This window comes from Chelonia mydas, chromosome 16 (assembly GCF_015237465.2).
Source record: "Chelonia mydas isolate rCheMyd1 chromosome 16, rCheMyd1.pri.v2, whole genome shotgun sequence".
NCBI classification, from domain to species: domain Eukaryota; kingdom Metazoa; phylum Chordata; order Testudines; family Cheloniidae; genus Chelonia; species Chelonia mydas.
This window is the reverse complement of record NC_057857.1, coordinates 13,918,412-13,941,129: the sequence shown is the minus strand read 5'-3', so window position 1 is coordinate 13,941,129 and position 22,718 is coordinate 13,918,412. Positions and strand designations below refer to the sequence as shown.

The following is a 22,718-nucleotide window of genomic DNA, read 5'->3' as shown; positions in this document are numbered from 1 at the left end:
GTCAGAAAATGACTGTGGGCATGCATAAAGATAAACTTATCTCTTTGACTGTTCATATATGGTTAGTGATAAGAAACACTTTCCCCTAAATGCATTTCATGGTTTGAGGGGGAACTCTCAGACTGCTGTGCTCAGCAAAATCATGCTGGCTTTATTTTATTATAATATCTTACATTTATTTAGTGTTTTTCATCCAAAACTACTGCATAAGCATCACCCCAACATACTATACCTGGGATAGAGAGCAGCAGCCAATTCCCAGTGCATTGCACAACAATAGCAGGAGGACAATTTGAGTCCAGGAAACCAGGGCAATCCCTTATTCTTTTTATAAAAATAAAACAGAGTTTCATGGTTTTTTTTATGTCTACACAGAGTAAACAGGATCTTTGATTTTTAAGGTCTCATTTGAAAGACCTTGCATACCTACACTCACTATCCTGTAGTGAGCTACCTTGTATCCATAATTTATTTAAGTTAGAAGGCTGAGTCACCTCTGTCAAGATCTGAAATACTGGGGCCAAGTGTTTTGCTTATTAGAAACCCAAGTCTTAGAACACCAGTCTATCCCTTTCCTTTTAAATGGCTCTCTTCAACTCATACTTAAATTTTAACATTTTAGTCACCTATTGTATCCTTAACATTCTTAAAGAAATCTCCTTTCTTTAGAAAGCAGTTTTCACTGATTTTTAGATAAGTTTTCAAATATATACAACAAAAGCCTCCCTGTTTCTTGAAATTTCCTTAGTTTTGAATCATGCTCTTCATGCCCATTTAAAATTAAACAGCCTATGCCAGCACATTGTTGTCTGACTCAATTTGGGGGGAGTCTGTTTTCTAGCCCAATTGCAGTGTAGATGGGGGGCCACGACCATTATTAAATTGTGGTAGGGAATCATATGGTTTAGGTAACTGGCAAAGTTATGATTTATCTCTTTCTATATATACATTTTGTCCATGTTTAGTTAAACAGGTGCAAACCCCTAAGAGAGGCTTATTTCAGTTTAGTTTAAACCTGTTCCTAATCAAAATAAACCAGAATAAACCTATTTAAACCAAAGAAAGAGTATCTGCAGCCTTTTGCACCAGTTTAACTAAATTGGTTTAAAACCATACTAAATTAAACTTGTGCATCTCTGTAGACATGCACTTCATCTTGGTGTAGATGAGGCTTTAATTGTTTGTACTCTCTTACTTAAATTTGATAATTAGGCTGCATCTTGGTTTTGTTATCCTTTCTTGTATTAAGAATCCTGGAGATTCTCTTCCTACTAAGAATAACATAAACAACGGTTTTCATTTTCAGTATACTTTAAAAACACAAACTAACATACCATCATGGTATTCCTGTGAAGTAACTACTATCTCTATTTTAAAAGAGAGGGAAATTTCGGAACAGAGGACAATGGCCTTATTTTCAGAAGTTGCCCCATTGGCATTAACTGTAAATGAGGTTGTGGATTCTCAGAATTTCTGAAAATCAGGCCTCAGGCGACTTAACACAAAGGGAGTCAATAGTAGAGCTGAGATTACAATTCTGGAGTTCCTAAAAACCAAGTTCTGTTCTCAGAGCATCGTTTCATATTTGAAACCTCTAACTTTTGCGTGAATTACCTACTGAGAATCTACAGAACCACTTAGTCTACAGGATTAACCAAACCTGAAATAGAGGTTACCAAGGAAAATGTTTGTGTAATAGCCCAATTTCCCCAAAATGTTACCATCAACAATTACAATTTGAATCACTGCTCTTGGAGAACACTGTGTACCAATTCATCTTGATTTACCATATTGGTATAAATTGCAGGTTTTATACTTTCTGTAGATTCTTCAAAAAGTGTGAAACATGTCAACATGCTAATTTTCTGCTCCAGTGAGATCCTCCACATGAACAGAAGTGTTGGTTTGTTTTTAGTAATTAGTACACATTTGCCCAAAGGGAAACTGTTTTGCAAAGATGTTTTGTGGATCATTGTGTTTTAACAGCTGGCATATGAAGGGAGAGCCTCATAGAGTGAAGAGAAGAAGTATTTGATAGCAATTCCAAAGATATGGCCATGCACCATATGATTTTATTGGGAATTAGTGCTAACCTAACTTTAGTTCAAAGCGTTAAAGGATAAGAATGCCTATGAATTAAATTGTGGGGGTGGGAGTGAAGTAGTGAGAAGTTACAAGAACGCTCTCAGGTTAAAAATATTATTAGAACAACAACATATATTTAACCAATGTTACTAAACACCAGGCTGCAACTCTTAAGCGGTGCAGCTCAGAATCTCCTCCAACACCAGCAGCAGAATGAAATATACCAGAATCTGGTCAGTTTCACTGGTCTTGTCTATAGTGTTTAGAACAAGCAGGAGTGAATCCCAATAGGCCCTTGTAATTTTCATTCTTTTGCTCTGGATACTGTCAGCAGTGTACTTGGACTTTCAAAAGCTTTTGATAGTCCCTCACCAGAGGCTTTAAAGCAAAGTAGGCAGTCATGGGATAAGAGGGAAGGTCCTCTCATGGATCAGTACCTGGAGATAGGAAACAAAGGGGAGGAATAAGTGGTCAGTTTTCACTGGAGATGTAAATAGTGGTCTGACAAGACAAGACAAGAACCCAAAGATCTGTACTGGGACCTATGCTGTTCAACATATTCACATGATCTGGAAAAATGGTTAAACAGTATGGTAGCAAATTTTTCAGATGTTACAAAATCACTCAGGATAGTTAAGTCCAAGGTAGACTGCAAAGTGTTACAAAGGGATTTCACAAAAACTGAGTGACTGGGCAAGAAAATGGTAGACGAAATCAGTGTTGATAAATACAAAGTAATGCATATGGAAATCATCATCCCAACTATAGATACAAAACGTTGAGGTCTAAACTAGTTGTTACCAGTCAAGTAAGAGATCTTTGAGGCATGGTGAATAATTGTCTGAAAAACATGTGCTCAGTGTGCAGCAGCAGTCAAAAAAGCTAACAAGGTTAGGAACCATTCTGCAACAGATAGATAATAAAACAGAAAATATCATAATGCCACTGTATAAATCTATGATATGCCCACACTTTGAATGCTATGTGCAGTTCTGGTTGCCCTACATAAAAAAAAGATACATTAGAACTGGAAAAAGTACAGAGAAGGGCAACAAAAATGTTTTTAGCAGTATGGAACAGCTTCCATATGAGGAGAGATTTCCAAGCTGAACCGTTTCAGTCTTTTTAAAGAGATGACTGAGGAGGGATGTGATAGAGGTCTGTAAAATCAAGAATGGTGTGAAAAAAGTGAATAAGGAAGTTTTATATAATTCTTCACATAACACAAGAACCAGAGGTCACTCAATGAAATTAATAGGTAGCAGGTTTAAAACAAACATAAGGAAGTACTTCTTTGCACAACGCACAGTCCACCTGTGGAACTCATTATCAGGGGGATATTGTGAAAGCCCAAAGTATAACTGGGTTCAAAAAAGAATTAGGTAAGTTCATAGAATCACAGAAATTTAGGACTAGGAGGGACTTCGATAGATCATTTGGTCCAGTTCCCTGCACTGAGGCAGGACTAAGTATTATCTAGACCGTCCTTGACAGATGTCTTTCTAACCTGTTCTTAAAAACCTCCAATGACAGAGACTACACAAGCTCCTTAGGTAATTTGTTCTAGTGCTTACCCTCAGAATCACGAAGTTTTTCCTAATGTCTAACCAAAATCTCCCTTGCTGCAGTTTCAGCCCATTACTTCTTGTCCTGTCCTCAGTGGTTAAGGAGGACAATTTATCACCTTCCTCTTTACAACCTCCTTTTTGTGAACTTGAAGACTCTGTTTCTTCTCTTCTCCAGACTAAACAAACCCATTTTTTTCAGTCTTTCGTTGTAGGTCATGTTTTCTAGACCTTTAATCATTTTTTGTTGCTCTCCTCTGGACTTTCTCCAATTCTTCTGCATCTTTCCCAAAGTGTGGTGCCCGGAACTAGGCATAGTACTCCACTTAAAGCCTTATCAGTGCTGACTAGAATGGAAGAATTACTTCTTGTGTCCTGCTAACACATCCCAGAATGATGTTATGGAGGATAGGTCCGTCAGTGGCTATTAGCCAAGATGGTCAGAGGTGCAACCCCATGCTCTGGGTGTCCCTAAACCTCTGACTGATAGAATCTGGAACTGGATGACAAGGGATGGATCACTGGATAATTGTTCTGTTTGCTCCCTCTGAAGCATCTTGCACCAGTCACTGTCAGAAGACAGGAATCCTGGGCTTGATGGACCACTGGTCTGACACAATATGACCGCTCTGATGCTCTTATGTTCTTAGAGGCTGAAACGCACTCAGTCCTCTTCCTATTCCCTGAGGATGGGGGGAAGGAAGAGCATAGTGCTGTTTTTTAATCTAGTTAAACAATTCTTATCAACACTAATGAGAGACATGCAAAAATTATACCTCTGTGCCCCACTGGGATTCAGCAATAACAGCCTTTGTTTTGTTTCTGAAACTGAGTGCAGCTCTCTGGATACTGTGGTCCAGATTCTGCTTTCCCCAGTGTGCATCAGGAGTAAGTCCACTGGAGTTGCACTGGTATCAGTGAGAGGATGAGGTGCTGCATATGTAATAGCATTCCTGGCATATGATTCTTAACTCAACATAAATAACTTAATGTATACAGAAAAAGATTAAATGCAGGTTGAATTTAATAGGTAAGATGGTGTTTTTGTTTGACTTCTGGCATTAATAGAGGTTTCTTTTCTTTTTCCTTTTTTGTTAAAGACCCTTAAAGAGGAAAATATCATATACTGCACTTTGAAGTTTAATTTATGTATTATAGCACATTTAAAAACAAAAACCAGACCTATTCTGGGATTTCTTGTGTGAATTTTACAAGCAAAATTTTGTGCTTTGAAAGGAATATTTATTTCTGAATAGGCTACTTATGACACATGGTTCTCGTTGTAGTAAAGTCATGCACTGCCCAAAACCTCAGTGCATGTAAACGTATTTGAGGGAAATTAACTGCTGTTCCAGTGTCGTGTTTTATGAAAAATGTCCTTAGGTATTACAAAGGGAGTATATTTACTTAGGGTTATGTTCCCATCTTCATTTGTGGATGTTCTTCTGAGTAACTCCCATTAGTACTACCTTCTCTTTTAATGTTGGCACTTACTAATAAAAGGGATCTTGCTCAAGCTCAAACTCCCTTTAAACTCAAGTCAGCCCTTGACTTCAATGGGAGTGAGGTCAGGTCCTTAATCCTTTAATACAGGTTTTTTGAGAAACTTTACCAGGTCCAGCAGAAAACGGTTGGCCCTCACATAGCAAAACCACCAACATGCAGAACTCCCTCACCCATGCAGCAATATACATATTGCAGACAGATGCACAATCCCATTTGTAAAAAGACAAGGAGTACTTGTGGCACCTTAGAGACTAACAAATTTATTTGAGCATAAGCTTTCGTGAGCTACATGAATGCATCCAATGAAGTGAGCTGTAGCTCACGAAAGCTTATGCTCAAATAAATTGGTTACTTCTAAGGTGCCACAAGTACTCCTTTTCTTTTTGCGAATACAGACTAACACGGCTGCTACTCTGAATCCCATTTGTGCACACTGGATACACTCTCCCCTACATGCTTCACACCAAACTCTCTCCTTGTCTCTCTGAAACACAGGCTTCACACCAGTCACGCTCTCACACACAGCAGACAACCACACAGCCTTGCTATTTATTATCTACTTAGTACCCCCCGGACACAGTGACCATTCCTTTCACACACTGTTCACCCTCAGCTTGTCAGTTCTCTCTTCTGCCTCAACAGCAGTTTCATACCCTAGCATCCCACAGGGGGCAGGTGCCACACCTCTCTTCCTGGCTGCTCCGTTTGCATTGCTATTTCAATCCGTTCTATCACCTCTTCAGCATAAGCGAAAGGACAAATGAAATTAAGCTGAATGGAAGGAGACTGGGCTTGGAGATAGGGTGGCACAGCAGGCATGCTCTGGGCCTGGTCTCATTTGAGCTGGGGTGAGGAAGAGAATGATATTGACTGGCCCCAGGAGAGGTGGAGTTTCATTCTCCATGGGCCCTAAGGTAAGGGAAGTCCAAAGAGCAAAGATTCAGCAGGGGGCACTGCAGTTGTTTCTCCATTCACTCACCTGCTGAAATAGAGTTGAGTTCATCCAAGAACATAAAAAGTGCTTAGCACTTAATCTTTTTCTACCCTTAATTTCTGGAACATTAGGGAGATTTTGTTCTTTACTCTGAGATTTGTCCAGTAATGCAGCAAAGAATCTTTTTTTTTTTTTCCTGCCCAAGATTAATTCCTCAAGCATATCTGGAAGGACCCAGAAATAGTTAAACAGCGGTTAACCCTCACAGAACAGAACCTCAGAGGATGATGATAAAGAGTGGGGAAAAGTAGTATAGTAGATTTGTTCCTGGGTGGGTTTTTTATTTATTGTCTAACTCTAGGTGAAATATTTTGCATGTTCAAGGTGAAATATCAGGGAGGATATATAGGAACCTGAATGGTAAAATAGACTGACGTGTGACTGAATGGAAAATCTACAAGTAAAATACAAATGATCACAAACAACCCTCACAGTGAGCAGTAGATATACTCATCTTTCCCCCACTCCTCCTGCCCCTTTGAAATGTCCTTTAAAGCAAGAACAATGTTTGAAAGGAAAAGATAGGCGTTTCTTCCATGGTGCTATTACTTGACCCTTATCTGTGCTTCATGAAGCAAAAGGTACAGAATCTCCTTTAATCCCATTTCATTCTTAACAATATATAAAGATGGATGTTTTGCTGGGTTCAATGGACTAACTTAATTAACTGACAGATTTTATGTGGAAAGTCTTATTTCATTTAGTGACAACTGAGTCAGACAGAAGCTGACATGCTTCTGTAGTTTCTGCTCACCACTACTTTCTGAATGGTTCTTGCAATATTATTGTACGTTTGGTGTATTATTTATTTGCTTGAAAACTGTTACATTTGGACATAGCTTTAATATAGGTCCTTGAGCATTTGTATTTTGTTGTATTTTGTTTGCACTATGTTGCCATGTGGGACTTTAGGCTTTCATTGTCTTGTTAATTCTTTTTTTAATATGCTATTATTAAAACACATAATTAAAAAAATTCTAACAACACTGTAATGTTGTTTTGTGATCTTCTCTTTCATTCTTTTTTTTTTCCCCCTGAGGAATGAGGAAGGATGGCGATGGGATAAAAAAGTGTCAGAGTCAAAGATGAAAATTAATGCTTAATACTCTTACAGTAACAATTCTTTGAGTTTTGCTGGGGTTGGAAAACAAGACTTTTTTGGGATCTGGAGTGGAACCTCAATGAATCAAAATTAGAGAATTAGAAATTTTCGCAAGTGTTTTTAACCTTCATTATTCACAGTTGCTGGGTTACTAAAAGTGAAACAGAAATACTGAATATTGGTTAGTTAATTTCCTCTTATTAGTACCCAATTTGCAACACAATTCTAAGGCTCTCTCTACACGGACTGTGTTTACACTAGCATTTTCTTAAGTGTCCCATGACTGCACTGCCACCAGTACAGCTTCACCAGAGGAAGTAAGTGGGACTAATGGTGTAGACGAACCACTGCTATCTAAACCTGCTTCAAGCAGTTCTGGATAGATGACGCAATGGTTCAAATTCCAGCAGATACTGGTATCCTTCCTCCAGAACTTAATATTTAATTGAAAAGTAAGGGGCCATATTGTCTCCTGGCATAAATTCAATACCTTCAGTGGAGTTAGAATGGAATTTGACTCCAAGTCTCTCGCCCTTACATCTGTGAAGAAATCTACCAAGCGTGAACTGAGTGTGCACTGTGTAGTGCTGTCTACCTGAGTCTTCAGATGCCTGGAAACAGTAACTGCCAGAGAAATGTGATCTGCTCCATTCATCCGCGTGGGTAGGGGACTGAAAACCTAATGATGACAAATTAAGGCCCCAATCCTGCATTGGCCCTGCATGGGCACAAACATTAACTCTTTCAGTGCTGATCAAAGCACTGTTGAAGGAAGGGTGATCTCATTATGCTGATCTCCACAGACTGCTGTGAGCATCGTCTCCCCTTGGCATCAGGAGTGGATCTTTGAGTATAGCCAGAATTTGGGAGCGTACCACCGTTTGTTTATTTTTCTGAATCAGCCTAATATTAGGTAGATTGACAGTTGATATCTTTGTAGTGTTGTAGTAGCCATGTTGGTCCCAAGATATTGGTGAGACAAGGTGGGTGAGGTAATATCGTTTATTGGTAAAAGAGACAAGCTTTTGAGCTACATAGAGCTCTTCTGCAGGAATCACACATATTGAAGGAGAACCATTCAAGATAAAGTGGGCCAGTTAACATTTCTGAAGTCATAACACACACACAAAGCGGGGGTGTGTGTGTGTGTGTGTGTGTGTGTTGATGGATTACAGTGTCTTTAATTGTGATTTTTAGTGTGTAGCAAAGTCATGAATTTAAGCTCCCAGGCTCATCTTTTGAAGGTGTTGTGTAGGTTTCCTTTGAGGATTGAGAGGTCAGATATGGAGTGATCATTTTGCAAAAAGTGTTTTTTCTTTTATCAGTTATCTGTGTGAGTTCATTTGAGAGGATGGTGAAATGGATTAAAATACCCATAAACTGTTAGTCCCAAAACCTTGACTGATGTTGAAAATCTTTATTTTCCTTTATTGTGAAAGAAACTCTACAGTGTATGTTTTGTTTTCTTTGCCTCATTGCTTTGCTCAGCACAATGTTTTATGACTTCTTTCCTTATTCCTACAGTGCTTTGCTGTGCTAGTGAATCTGATTGTTTAACAGTGGAGCAGTGACTAGGGAAATGTCTGTACTGCAATCCAAGGTGTGATTGCAACTCCGGTAGACATAGCATTTTTAAAAATAGCACGATAGATGTGGCAACAGGGGGTCCTCGGTGTGCTTGAACAGCCTGAGCTGAAGCCCGTGCCACCACACCTAAACTGCTATTTTTAGTAATATTTGCCTGTGTCTATCTGGGCTGCAGTCACATCTTGGATTGCAGTATAGGCATTCCCTAGATTGCTATCTTCTGATCTTTTGCAACTGGGGTGTAGAATAAAATGAGGAAAAACAAGCACACATAACTTGTTTCCAGGCTGAGCATTGCCAGAGTAAAAAGCTTGCAGCAGAGCTGTGAAAAGTGCATGGATTTGACATGATTTGGGGCTGGGATTAAAAATACTCCAGAAGAATGAATGGAGACAGAAATTGTTAGAAACACACATTGCCATAGGGCTGAGATTTTCAAAGGTGCCCAAGGGATTTAGATGCTCAGTTCCCATTAAAGTTAATGACTAAAGGTCTTCTCTTTCCTCTGTTGAGCTCTTTTCTTATGGTAATAATGATCTGCATTGGTAGGCACTTCACAGAACAAACACAAATACACAATCCCTGTACAACCTAAGGCACCAGTTGTGCAAGTTTCCACCCACACGGAGCCACATAGGTCAGCTTGTAGGTGCAGGCCCTTACGTCATAAGCTCTTTGTGAAAGGAATCAGTGGAACTGGGGAAGTCCCAGGGGCTCCACATGGATGTAAGAGTCCATTTACAGGAATCAGAGCCTAATGTTATGCGTGGTGTGACAAGTAGGGACAATGAGAGGACAGAATGGAATGGGATGAGTAAGGACCAAGGGTGTAGTAGTAGTAATAGGTCATTACTGAATTTAGGTATGTGCACATCCTGTTCATTCAGTGAAAAGTGTTATCTTTTTCTTTTAAGCTATTTTTTGACTCTCTTCTTGTGGGCAGCATGGAAGAAGTGGGTCTGAAGGAGAGATCTGAATGAGGGGAATTTGTGATCTCAGACCAGAGCACAAAAAGGTGTACAAAAACACATGCAGATGGTGGTTGGAGATGGTGTAATATAGGTATCCTCATCAATGCACTGTCCAGCTGAAAAATGCTTCTCTGTGTACAGCAATTTCTGATTCAGGGGAGAGAAAGTGGATCATGCTATTGAAAAACAAGTTTGTGTTCTTTTCATTGCAAAGAAACAAGTGGGGAGGTGACCTTTTTTCCTAATTGTGGTCCTCTACATTTGTACAGGTAATGTGAAAGACTTTCTTCTTAACACCATTTCTGGCAGGGAGTGGGAAGATTTTCAAAAACGCAAATGAGAATTAGGCATCCAGCTTTCATTGGCTTTCAGTGAGACTTTTTCACTAACTACTCTTTGTGCATTTGAAAATCTCCATCCTTAACATTTCAAAGTGCACAAGGTAGACAGCAGTATAGGTGCTTAAAGTTTACTGTTTTACTGTAATTGTTAATTAACTGCTAGCATTATCATCTTGATGGCTACTGTTCTGTTTGGAGCAATAGTATTTAAGAGTCTGGAAGAAAGTTAGAAAATGATGACCAAATTTAATTTAAAAAAAAAAAAAAAAGTAAGTGAAATGTATGATAGGAAAGTAGTGGTCTTTCAAAGAACTCCTCCCTCAAAGCTCTCCAGAAGGCCTTTAACTGAGGTCTGCTAGCATGTGGAATGCTCTCCTAAGTAGAGTAATGGAAGCCCTATTACTGGGGATATTTTAAAACAAGACTGAGCAAAGCAGTACAAAACATATAGTAGAGAGCAATGCGGAAATGTCTGGGCGATAGAGAAAGGTACCATCTTGGCTAACTTTTCAGATTCTAAGTAATGACAACACACTTCACTAATGAAACCTCACATTAGAAATTCTAAATCAGTGGTTTTCAACCTGTTTTCACTTGTGAACCCCTAAAAAAAATTTGAATGGAGGTGCAGATCCCTTTGAAAATGTTAGACATCGCCTGCAGACCCCCAGGGATCTGCGGACCACAGGTTGAAAACCACTAACAAACGCTCATTGGCTGATTGAGGGTAAGACACTGTTGCCAACAGCTTCTGAAATCTGCCTTTTCCAACTTAATTCTTTTAGGGCCATTGCAAACACCACAGCTTTAAGGATTACACATTTTTATAAACTGTAATTTGTGATCAAATAAATTCCCTATGCTAAAAGTTCTTTTCTGCTTCCGCGCCTCATCAGTCTTAAGTGAGAGCCACTTCCTACCCTAAGCTTGTTGAATAGACAGATGGGACAATGAGCATGAATAGGTTTGTAGAGCCCTCTCACTGTACCACTTGTCCTTCAAGACCTCATTCGTCTCTGTTGCTGGCAGCACAATTGGGCCTATCTTCCCTTGACCTTGATATTTTTCTGCCTCCTGAAAGAAAACAAACAAACAAACACACAACTGAAAGTGGCACAGATGCCCATGGTATGAAGGGATTGCGCCCAGGATTATGCCTCTTTATTACAATTGCAGTTGGAACCCCTAATACTTTTGAGTGACATCAAGGGGGCTGCAATTCTTATCTGTAACTAAGGGCTTGTCTACACTGACAATTTACAGTGCTGCAACTTTCTCGCTCGGGGTGTGAAAAAACACCACCCTGAGCGCAGCAAGTTTCAGCGCTGTAAAGCGCCAGTATAGACAGTGCCCCAGTGCTGGGAGCCGTGCTCTCAGCGCTGGGAGCTACACCCCTCGTGGAGGTGGATTTTTTTAGAGTGCTGGGAGAGCTCTCCCAGCGCTGCCCTGCAACCACGCAAGCCATGTTAAAGCGCTGCCACGGCAGCACTTTACAGTACCAGTGTAGACTAGCCCAAAGGCTGCAGTAAGCAGTCAGAGTTCATCTTGTCTTCGTTCTTGTTCGTGGAGCTCAGTTCTTGCAGCTGTTTGTTCCTGTTGGTCACAACGCCAGCCACTGACCATTATCTCCGCTTCCTTTCCATTTATAAAGTTAGTATTTTCTTAACAACTCTAGTCTCTTACTTTCAGACACCTGCCTGCACTGCAGCATTTCAGCCCCTCCTTTGTGCTATACACCATGGAGTTCTCTTTTCCTAAAGTAGACCTGGGCAGACCGCTCAAAGTCAAACAGCAGAGCAGACTAACTTACGGGACAACAGACCAGACTCATTCGGCCTCAAGGAGTTATCATCAGGTTTTTCATATTCTGATCTCTTTGGTGTTCTAAAAATGGGGTGTTAAACAAATTGATCAGGCTACAAAGAGAGAAAGGAGATCACCTTCCGAAGGTGAACTCGCTGTATGTTTGAGTGTGTTCAGCACATTTTTGCATTTTTCAAAGGTAATATCTCCTTGAAATGTGCCTAGGAGGAGAGGGGTGGATTCCTCCTCTTTGAAAAGGATACAAGGGGTACGGTTGAATGTTAAGCTTTGCTGTTAATATAGTATACCCAATGAGAGTGCTGTGACTTGCATAAAAAGGGATTGGAAAGAGGCTCTCCCTGCTTGAAATTCTCCAAAAAGTTTGAGGGGACTGAATGTAAATATATGGGTGACTGGCTGCCTCTGAGACATACTATTTAGATTTATTTAGTAATGGTCTATCTCATAGAACAGAATGGAGTGTGGTAGCTCGCAGTGCTTTTTGCCAAAAACCTTAAAAGACAAACAATAGGCCAAGATCTGCTCTCTGGTACACCTGCGCAATCCCATTGACTTTGGTAGAGGTTATATGGTTCCAAGTGTGAGCAAAAGGTGTCTCTTTGTGTTGAAATTACACCCCTGCTCTTTCTGACCTGAATTGCCTCTGGGGAATGGAGAGGTCTGTTGTTCTGTCCATGCCATCTCTTTGTATTGTCTCTAGATTTGAAGCCTCCCTAAATAAGGGGTTGTCTCAGTGTTTTCCCCAGGAATTGAAATTATGGGAGTGTCGGAATATTCAGGGGGGCTGAGGGCCGATGAGGGTTGAGACCATGAGGGTGAAGATGGGCTGTATGGTTTTACCATAGTAAAAACTGAAGAATGTTTCACAACCATTTTATTAGATTTAATTCGTGTTTTAAAATCATCACAAAAATTAAAGTTGGCTAGTCAAGCCTACTATGAAGCAGTACATCTTCCTCCTTCTTGTTTTCTTGTTGTAATTTTGCGCTCTTTGGTGTCTTCTTGTGTGTCTGTTACTTCCAGTCCTTTGCGATATGCCCATGATCAGGCAGAAGGCGACTTCTTTCAGAACACAAAATTCTATTCAGTGAGGAAAAAGAACGCTCAACTGTAACTGTGACTGGGAGTAGCAAGAGATGAATTCCTAGTTCTTTTATCCCAGGAGACATAGCACAAAGATCGGGTCGAGCCACTAGCAATGATAAAGAAGTTGAAGTTAAATCTTCATTTGTTTGTCTTATGATATTCTACTCTGTGTTCAAAATTTTCTGTTCTGTCCTGGTCACATGGCAGCCCCGTTGCTGGTAGTGCTTCACTCCACTGAACTGTAGGTGTTTTATAAGAGAGGCATCTGAAAAAGCTATGTAGAGGTTGAGTAGAATCCAGAAATCACTATTGTAGATTTGTAAGAATCAAGTCTGTGTACTTTTTCATCTGGCTTTACAAACACTTCTTGTCCTCTTCATTTAAGGAGTCAATATAAGTACCTTCATTAGTCAACTTCTGACCTGAAGTCTTTGCTTCTTCCAGTATATTTTCAATGGATATCTCTGACTGATCCAAGAGTAGCTTCTGTTGCTGGACAAAGATCTACTACTGTTGTAGCAAATGCCTGGATGACATTGTTTTATGACCCAAGTGGTTTCAACAGAAGACTTACAAGAGATAGAATGGCTATAGTCTTCTCTGAACTTAGTAACAAAAGTAGTCCACCAGCCTCACTACTTAGATCTGTCCTATCTTGGTGGATACTTTCCAAAGCCAGTAATAACGGTTGCAGTAATTTTAAGACAACAGCCAAGAATCGCTCTTGAGAAAGCCAGCAGGTTTTCCCAGGTTGGACTAATTTGAACTTCAATCCCAGTGTATCTTCTATTTTTTTCCGAGACGTTAGGTCCTTTTGGACTCTTGCTGGAAAAAAGAGTATAAAAAAGCCATTAAATTTATGGCTTTTTAATGTCTTCTGGAGATTCTGGAGCTCGTACTAGCGCTAGCTGGAGTAGATGGCCTCTGCAGTGTGTATAGGAGAGATTAGGGTTACACTTTTCTCTGAGCAAAGCTTGTACTCCACTATGTCTTCAAGAGAAGTTTGTAGCTCAATCAAATGTACAAGGAGCCATCTGTTTGGGGTTCAATTTACAAGCATTTAACTCTTCTAAGATGTCACAGATGCAGCCGATGTGTCTTCTATAACCCGAACATCTAGAATGCATCTGCTGGCCTACCACGGACATCAAGATCACATACGCAATGACTTAATACTTGATGCCTATTTGCATTCATCAGCCATGTATGCACATATTTTGAATATGGTGAGAGAGTTCTTCATTTTTTCAACTGCTGAGTCTTTCACTGTTGCACCGCATGTTTCTAGAGAGTCAGCTGAATTTTTTCAGAAAGATAGTGAGCATTTGCCAGTCTTGTTTGAAACCAGTGTCCGACTTCAGGATTAACAAATGACAATGCACTTAACGTTGGCCTCCAGTTTGTAGTGTGTGGTATCTTTTGTTTAAATAGAAAGTATGGTGCAACAGCCATGTTGGTTCACGTAAACTGAGTTGTGTTTCCAGCATTCTCAACAGCCTCATTAAGTTCTTCTAAAATTGGCTTTGACAGTGGCTGGCTTATAAGGCTTTCTGCATGTTGATGCAGTCCGGAGGCATGGTGTTTTGCAGCCTTTTCATGTAGGCTGTTAGTATTGGCTTAGCTGATCAGTCTGGCAAACCAAGCTCCTCCACTTTTACTATATAAATCCATGTTATGCCCACATCTTGAATTCTGCTTGCAGGTCTGGTCACCCCATCTCAAAAAAGATATATTGGAATTGGAAAAGGTACAGAGAAGGGCAACAAAAATTATTAGGGGTATGGAACAGATTCCATAAGAGGAGAGATTAAAAATACTAGTATCAGGGGATAGCCGTGTTAGTCTGTATCCAAAAAAACAACAAGGAGTCTGATGGCACCTTGAAGACTAACAGATTTATTTGGGCATAAGCATAAAAAATAATCTGCCAACAGACTCCTTGTTGTTATTAAAAAGAGCATGAATAGGAAAAAGACTGGGACTTTTCAGCTTGGAAAAGAGACAACTAAGAGGGGATATGATAGAGATTTATAAAATCTTGACTGGTGTGGAGAAAATGAATAAGGCAGTGTTATTTGCCCCTTCACTTAACACAAGAACTAGGGGTCACTGAATGAAATTAATAGGCAGCAAGTTTAAAACAAACAAAATGAAGTATTTCTTCACACAATGGACAGTCAACCCGTGGAACTTTTTGCCAGGGATGTTGTAAAGGCCAAAATTGTAACAGGGTTCAAAAAAGAACTACGTAAGTTCATGGAGGTTAGGTCCATCAATGACTATGAGCCAGGATGGGCAGGGATGCAACACCATGCTCTGAGTGTCCCTAGCCTCTGTTCGCCAGAAGCTGGAAGTAGAAGACGGGATGGATCACTCAATGATTCCGTGTTCTGTTCATTCCCTCTAAAGCACCTGGAATAGTCACTGTCGGAAGACAGGATACTGAGATAGATGGACCATTGGTCTGACGCAATATAGCTGTTCTTACATAAAAAATATAATAAAGTTTAGTACAGAAACTCCCCAAGATAATGACCTCTTGAGATAGCGATGATGTGAGATAATGACCTTGGCAAATAATGCATTTCAAAAATCTTGGCCTAGTAGGAAACATATATTAATATAAGTTTCCCAGTCACAAATCTATTCTGGAGTGAAGTCACTAAAACATAGTTCAATGCTCTGGCCGCCATTGTCTGTCGTGCCACCGTTCACTCTACCACTCTGTCCCCAATGGCCCTGCACTGTCATCTTCTGCTGCTACCTGCCACTGTGACCTCTGTGAGTCAGTCTCTTGAAGGTCCACCCAGCTGTCAGTGGGGGAACCTCACTACTAGTGCAGGCTGGGCTGTCTCTTCCACAGAAACTCTATCTCACAGCTGGTCTAAGCACTTAGACCTGATTATCAGTGATTTCAGCTCTAGTGCTCACTCATGAAGCCTAATCGTCTCTCTCTCTCTAAGCAGGAGAGAGGGGCAGGTCAAATAGTGCCTGTGACTTAGGCAGAGCCCACACCACCAAGCAAAACACCTGTGCCCCACCTTCTCGCGCTCTCTCTCTTCACTAGGATCTGGCATCCAAACCTCCTGCTTAGGGAGTGCAGTTCAGTTGAGGGTGACCAGTGCTTAATTTGTAATGAAAGAGGTGCCAGGGCTCAAGCAAATTTGTTACTTTCATAGCCGATGTGACAAGCCCAGAGGTCCCAGGGCGATGAACTGCCCAGCCTAGAGGTGCTGGAGCTCACTGTATATGCTTTTAAAATGCGTACTAATGTTTCAATTCAAATTTCCAACCAACGACTAAACTGGCAACACTGCATGTAACTGGGGGGGTGGGAGATTGGGGAAATTTTTTTGGGGGGGGTGTCTAGGGAAATCCCTGGATTGTCTACAGACAAATTTGCACCAATTCAGGTAACTTCCACCTCTCCAACCGCAGTGTAAATACTGGTATTTTGGTTTAAGGGTGGCTTATTTTGGTTTGAGTATACCTTATTTCAACTTAGTTAAAATCTGTTCCTAATTAACTTAACTAAACTGAAATAAGCCTCCATGAAAAACCTATTGCTCTAGTTTAACTAAATCAGTTTAAAATTGCACCTTAAGTTAAGCCAGTGCAACTTCGCAATTAGACAAGACCTAAGCATAAGAATAGATAGCTCCCGTATTGTATATTAACAAGCTACTTTATAAAATTCTGTATATTGCCCTTTTTTGACCTGATTCAAATCTCTCTGTCAGGGGGCCCAGCCAAGAATGGAGCAATAAGATTAGCAAGCAGTTTAGCAGCTTCCGTTATGCAAGACTGACTTACTATACGCTAGAGAGATCTGTACTTATGTCAAGAGAATTTATATTTTGATTGACATATGTTACACTGCACCAAATGTAGTCTGCTTAGAAGCAACTTATTAGTGCTCTGCAGTAGACTTTGTGGGTGTGCTGTCTGTTTCCATATTCTACTAATCAAAGGAAGTGGGGTGGTTTTTTTTTTCCAGTCTGTTTTACTGATGTTAGCTGCTGATTTTACAAACCGAAAGTCACACAGTGCCAGACCTTCAGCTGCTGTAAATTAGCATAGCTTCATAGGCTTCAGTGGAGCAACATCAGTTCATGCTAGCCGAGGATCTGACCTCAAACCTATTTATGTATATAGCTTTCATAAGACATGAAACTAAGATGTAGGGAATTGCAGACCTTGTAAGCAAGACAAGGTAGATAAATAATGGGTTCGTATTGCACTTCTGGCAAGGTAAATATGCAACAAAGTCATATCTGTAAGATGCATTTTTCAAGTTGTTATATAGACACAAACTGCTAAAATGTTACCTGTCGCAGACTAGTAAGGACTTTACCAGGAAGGTACTAAGGATTTAATTTTTATTTTTTCCCATTTATGCTCTCTTTCCCTACCTATTCCATTTTTGGCAAGCTGGCTCTATCACACCCTACCTCTCAGCCAGGAACATAATTGAGATGCTCATCCTATCATCACCTGCATTCTGATATACTGGAAGAAATGAGGCCTGTGTTAGGTTTTGTGTTGTAAATCATAATTTTCAGAAGGCTAGATCTCTGAAGCTTAGGCTTGTGTACTGTGTTCGTGTAATGAAATTAAATAGTGACAACGTAACGAGAACTAGAATTTGAAAAGCTAAGACTTTTTTGCATTAGCTCTTTAGACCCTAGAAAGAACTCGTATTATGATTTGGTAATTAATCTGAATGTACTGTTGTCTAATCTCTTGGCATCTGGGATACTCCAAACTGACATATGGAATGCTTTTTGGTGCAGAAGACTTATTGAAAACATGAGTCATTTTGGGGGCAGCAATATTTAAAGATGAAAATAGCATCTGTATGTAAATGTGGATTTACAAGAAGGATTACTGTAAATGGAGCTAAAATCATTTTTTTGGCATATCAGTTGTTTGTGTGCTTTCTATTTTATAAGTAAATATAAGTAAACATATGGGAAGTCAGCTCTGTTCTGTAGAAAGATGTTCCATAAGTGCCAACTATTGAAAGGAAAATCTTGAGGAATGGCTCCACAAAGCTTCAGATGATACCTCTGATGTGTTATCAACCTGTGAAAAACAGTTGAGGTGTTAATTAAGTGTGCATCTCTGAATTTGTGGGTCTTTTAGCAGTTATCTGTAGTGATAAGATTAATGCAATCCTAAAGGTACAACTCCGTACACTTCTGTTGAAGCATTACTTGGTGCTTAGAAACTGTCACATGACAAGCCCAACTTTCGGAAATGAGGATGTTATGTAAAGCAGCACTTGAGAGTTACTGTCTTGGCCTCTCTCGAACTGAATGTGGTTAGGCTGATAAAAACCTGTGCTACAAAAAAAATGCCTGACTGTAATCGTGGAAAATATTAGCAATACTTTCTCTGCAGTGATGTGTCCTTTTGGGGATTGTTGTTTTTTTAAGTTATCTCCAAACTCAACGAGACTAAAATATCTATTTGTTTCTCTGCAGGACCAGTTTGACAATTTAGAAAAACACACACAATGGGGAATTGATGTTCTGGAAAAATACATCAAGTTTGTAAAAGAGAGAACGGAGATTGAAATCAGCTATGCAAAACAACTTAGGTAAGTTGATCATCTTCATTTCAGAAGGACATGAGTAATGTGGGGGTGCAGTTAGCCATGCGATAATAAAGTGTTTTTGAATGGCACGTATTAGCTTCTGTGTGCATACAGTAGAACCCCAGCGTTACAAACGCCTTGGGAATAGGTTGTTCATAACTCTGAAATGTTCGTAACTCTGAACAAAATGTTATGGTTGTTCTTTCAAAAGTTTATAACTGAACGTTGACTTAATACAGCTTTGAAACTTTACTACGCAGAAGAAAAATGCTGCTTTTAACCATCTTATTTTAAATGAAACAGCACAGAAAGTTTCCTAATTTTGTCAAATCTTTTTTTAAACTTTAGTTTTTTACTAGTTTACATTTAACACAGTACTGTACCGTATTTGCTCTTTTTTTTGGTCTCCGCTGCTGCCTGATTGCATATGTCCAGTTCCAAATGATGTGTGTAGTTGACCAGTCCGTTCGTAACACTGAGGTTCTACTGTATCTAGTTTACTTTCCTCTTTCCTTAGATCTCCATTTGCTTGGCTTATAAAAATCCTGTTTAGCAGGCAGAATGAGTTGCTTAAACAGTAGAAAATAAAGTTCAAGTTAATTTCACACATTTGGAAACCGTTAGAGCAAATTCCTCCTCAAAGTAAATGTGTTGTGTATGTGACAGAGTAGCCTCTCTAGTTTACTCATGGTTTGTGGACTGAGTGCAAGGCGGTTCATGGAACTTTGTACATGATAGTAAAGAGAGGCTGAGGAAAGGGTGTACGGGGTGAGAGCTCAGCCTTGAGGCTGAATCAAGGCATTGATTTGAATTTAATTGCTTGAAAATCTCCTTAGCAGTCCACGTGAAGTTTAAGCCTAAAAGGGCAGCAAAATTGTGAATGCAGCTTGAATGGTGGAATTTCATGAGAACTTCCAGTTTATTGGTCAAAATCTCATGAGAACAGCCCTCCTAGTTGAATAAGTGGAAGTATCTGAACTGGAACCAGAAAATAAGATCCTACCTGTTTACAATCTGCAGTGAACCTAGAGATTTAGATCCAGACTCTTCCGTGCTCCCCAAAATTCAAAGGGATTCAAGTATGAGGTTCTGGCCTATCTCTAATACTTAGGCGTAATACCCATAAAAAGCTTGGGAGATTTGTGCTGTTTTTGCAAAATAGTTGTGCTTGAGAGAAAATGACCTTTCATATCTGTGTGACTTGCTATATACAAGGACCTTTAATTGTATAATGAGCTGGTGTCTGGATAAAGGCCATCATGTACTTACTGACTGCTGAAGAAGAATGTACTGTTTCCCCAAGGACAAACTAATTTAAATCAAAGCAATTTAAATAACCAGTTTTTAATTGTGTTGCATTTATATATTTCAGTTATTTTCCTAAAGAAAGGCTGATTCTCATTGATTGGTAACCCTTAAAACAGGTTGATTTGCAAATAAATGTAATCTTTACACTAAATTTGGTGTTTCTTTTTGCCAACCAGGAGGATACACTATGTCTATACACATTTATTTAAGCAGTTATATAGCTTAACTTACATTTATTTGATTTACATTCTTACTTTTTTTATGTTAGAAAATGGTGAATGATGCATTGCTTGTTTTCTAGATGATTAATGTTGTATCTGTGATTTGTGTCAAGCTGCATTTGAATGGAAATTCCAATGAATTAAAAATGCACAAAAGCACCATTTACAATTTTTTTTTATTATATTAAAACTACTTTAAATGTGCTGGATACATAAGAAAAAAAATTTATCAAAAATGTTTTGCATTGAAAACTGAAAACTGACATTAAACAAAGGAAGTATTATCTATAGTTAGTGAATTTAACTGGTTGTTTTTAGTCACAATGTCCTTCAACATTTTAGAATTGATGGATCTCATCCTCTCACACTTAGCTTTTCTTCATAGATTGAAAGAGGAAAACAAGCTTCCCTGCTTTTTCAACTCTCAGAAGGTTTCATAACTTTGAATGAACTATTAATTGAACTGAACTAGTTGAATAAATTGAAATGAAGAAAATATTCACTCTGCACTTGCAGAAGAGGTTACTGCTGTCAAAGGCTGGTTTAACACTTCTGCAAACTCTGGTCCCAGATACTTAGCCAGTGACTTCCACAAGGCTTCAGTGGTTTGATTTTCTTTAAAACTTTGCAGCAAATATGTACTGCTTAATGTTTTGTGTTGTTGTTTTTTTATTTAATTTTAAAATTTTGATATAATAAGTTTAGGCCTTAACGTGGGTTGTCATAACTTGAAATTTAGTTTTAAATAGTGTTTTTTTTTTAAATAAACCTGTATTTATATTTAAAACATAGTTTAAATTTTAAATAATGACACTGCTGAGAGTGCCAAATTCAGGAAAGACTGCCAAGAAATAGGGCAGACTCACCCCAAACTAGTGGTTATTCTACCATTAGAGTATACCAAGCCAGTAACAAAAGTGAACTTCTGTATCACCACGCTGGTTAACAAGAAGTCAAAAATGCAGTATCCTTAGACATTCCATCCCTTGGCTCACCGCAGAGCCTCTGGACTTGATGATGAGTGGTTTCTGAAAACCAGTTTAATCGGATACAGGGTCCTTCCAATCCCAAGGGATCAGTCTCTTAGCCAGGTGAATATATAACTCCGATCTTACCCAATAATCATGCTGATGCCAATCCTTTAGTAACTAAAACTAACGGTTTAATAATATTTAAAAAAAGAAGAGGAATGGTTAAAGGATCATATATAACATACAAATGATTTTCATTGTTCTTAGATCAGGATCACAGCAGTAATGGAATAAACTGCTAACTTGCAAAAGTTTGTGGAATCACCCAAACAGATTGGGGGTTATCAGTCCTTTTATCAAAGCTTCCTTGTTAGAAATTCAGTCCAGAGAAATGACGCAGGAAATGAAGACAAAATGGAGATGTCTCAGGTGCCTTTTTATATCCTCTGCCATGTGCATGTAGGGTTGCCAACTTTCTAATTGCACAAAACCGAACACCCTAACCCTACCCTTTCCCCAAGGCCAGGCCCGGCCCAGCCCCCACTCACTGCATTCCCCCTCCCTTGGTGGCTTGCGCTCCCCCACCCTCACTCACTTTCACTGGGCTCAGGCAGGGGGTTGGCGTGCAGGAGGGGGTGAGGGCTCTAACTGGGGATGCAGTCTCCAGGGTGGGGCCAGAAACGAGGGGTTCAGAATGTGGGAGGGGGCTCCAGGCTGGGGAAGGGAGTTGGGGTGCAGGAAAGGGAGACGGCTCCCACTCAGGGTGCGGGCTCTGGGGTGGGACCAGGGATGAGGGGTTTGGGGTGCAGGCTGGGGCCAAGGGATTTGGAATGTGGGAGGGGGCTGCTGGTCGAGGCAGGGGGTGAGGGCTTTGAGCTGGGGGTGAGGGCTCTGGGGTGGGGCTGGGGATGGGGTTTGGAGTGCAGGGGTGGGCTCCAGGCTGGGGGTGAAGCCGAGGGGTTGAGGCAGGGGGTTGGGATGCAGAAGGGGGTACGGACTCTGGGTTGGGGCCAGGGATGAGGGGTTTGGGGTGCAGGAAGGGGCTCTGGGTTTGGGGGGGCTCAGTGTTGGGGCAGGGGGTTGGGGTGTGGGCTCACCTCGGGCAGCTCCCAGGCAGCGGGCCTAACGCAGGCTCCCTGCCTGTCTTGGCCCCGCGCTGCACCCTGGAAGCGGCCAGCAGGTCCAGCTCCTAAGTGGAGGGACCAGGAGGCTCCACGCTCTGCACTCACCCGCAGGCATCGCCCCCCAGGTCCCATTGGCCATCTTATTTAATCTTTTTATTACTGACCTTGGCACAAAAAGCGGGAATGTGCTAATAAAGTTTGCGGATGACACAAAGCTGGGAGGTATGGCCAATACAGAGAAGGACCGGGATATCATACAGGAAGATCTGGATGACCTTGTAAACTGGAGTAATGGTAATAGGATGAAATTTAATAGTGAGAAGTGTAAGGTCATGCATTTAGGGATTAATAACAAGAATTTCTGTTATAAACTGGGGACGCATCACTTGGAAGTAACAGAGGAGGAGAAGGACCTCGGACTATTGGTTGATCAC

At 40.3% G+C, this 22,718-nt stretch overlaps 1 protein-coding gene across 29 annotated transcripts in view; it reads left to right on the top strand.

Annotated features, from left to right (window-relative positions):
- The window catches only part of FNBP1 (formin binding protein 1), a 148,584-nt gene that overhangs the window by 31,314 nt on the left and 94,552 nt on the right, over positions 1-22,718 (top strand). For 27 of the 29 annotated variants that reach the window (XM_043530232.1, XM_043530221.1, XM_037879332.2 and 24 more), the window contains one exon: positions 18,548-18,663. In XM_043530232.1, coding sequence (XP_043386167.1) covers positions 18,548-18,663 — 116 coding nt within the window. Of the gene's footprint in view, positions 1-17,101; positions 17,313-18,327; positions 18,664-22,718 lie in introns of those variants that run through there. The other 2 variants (XM_043530231.1, XM_027823406.3) reach the window with 2 other exon arrangements.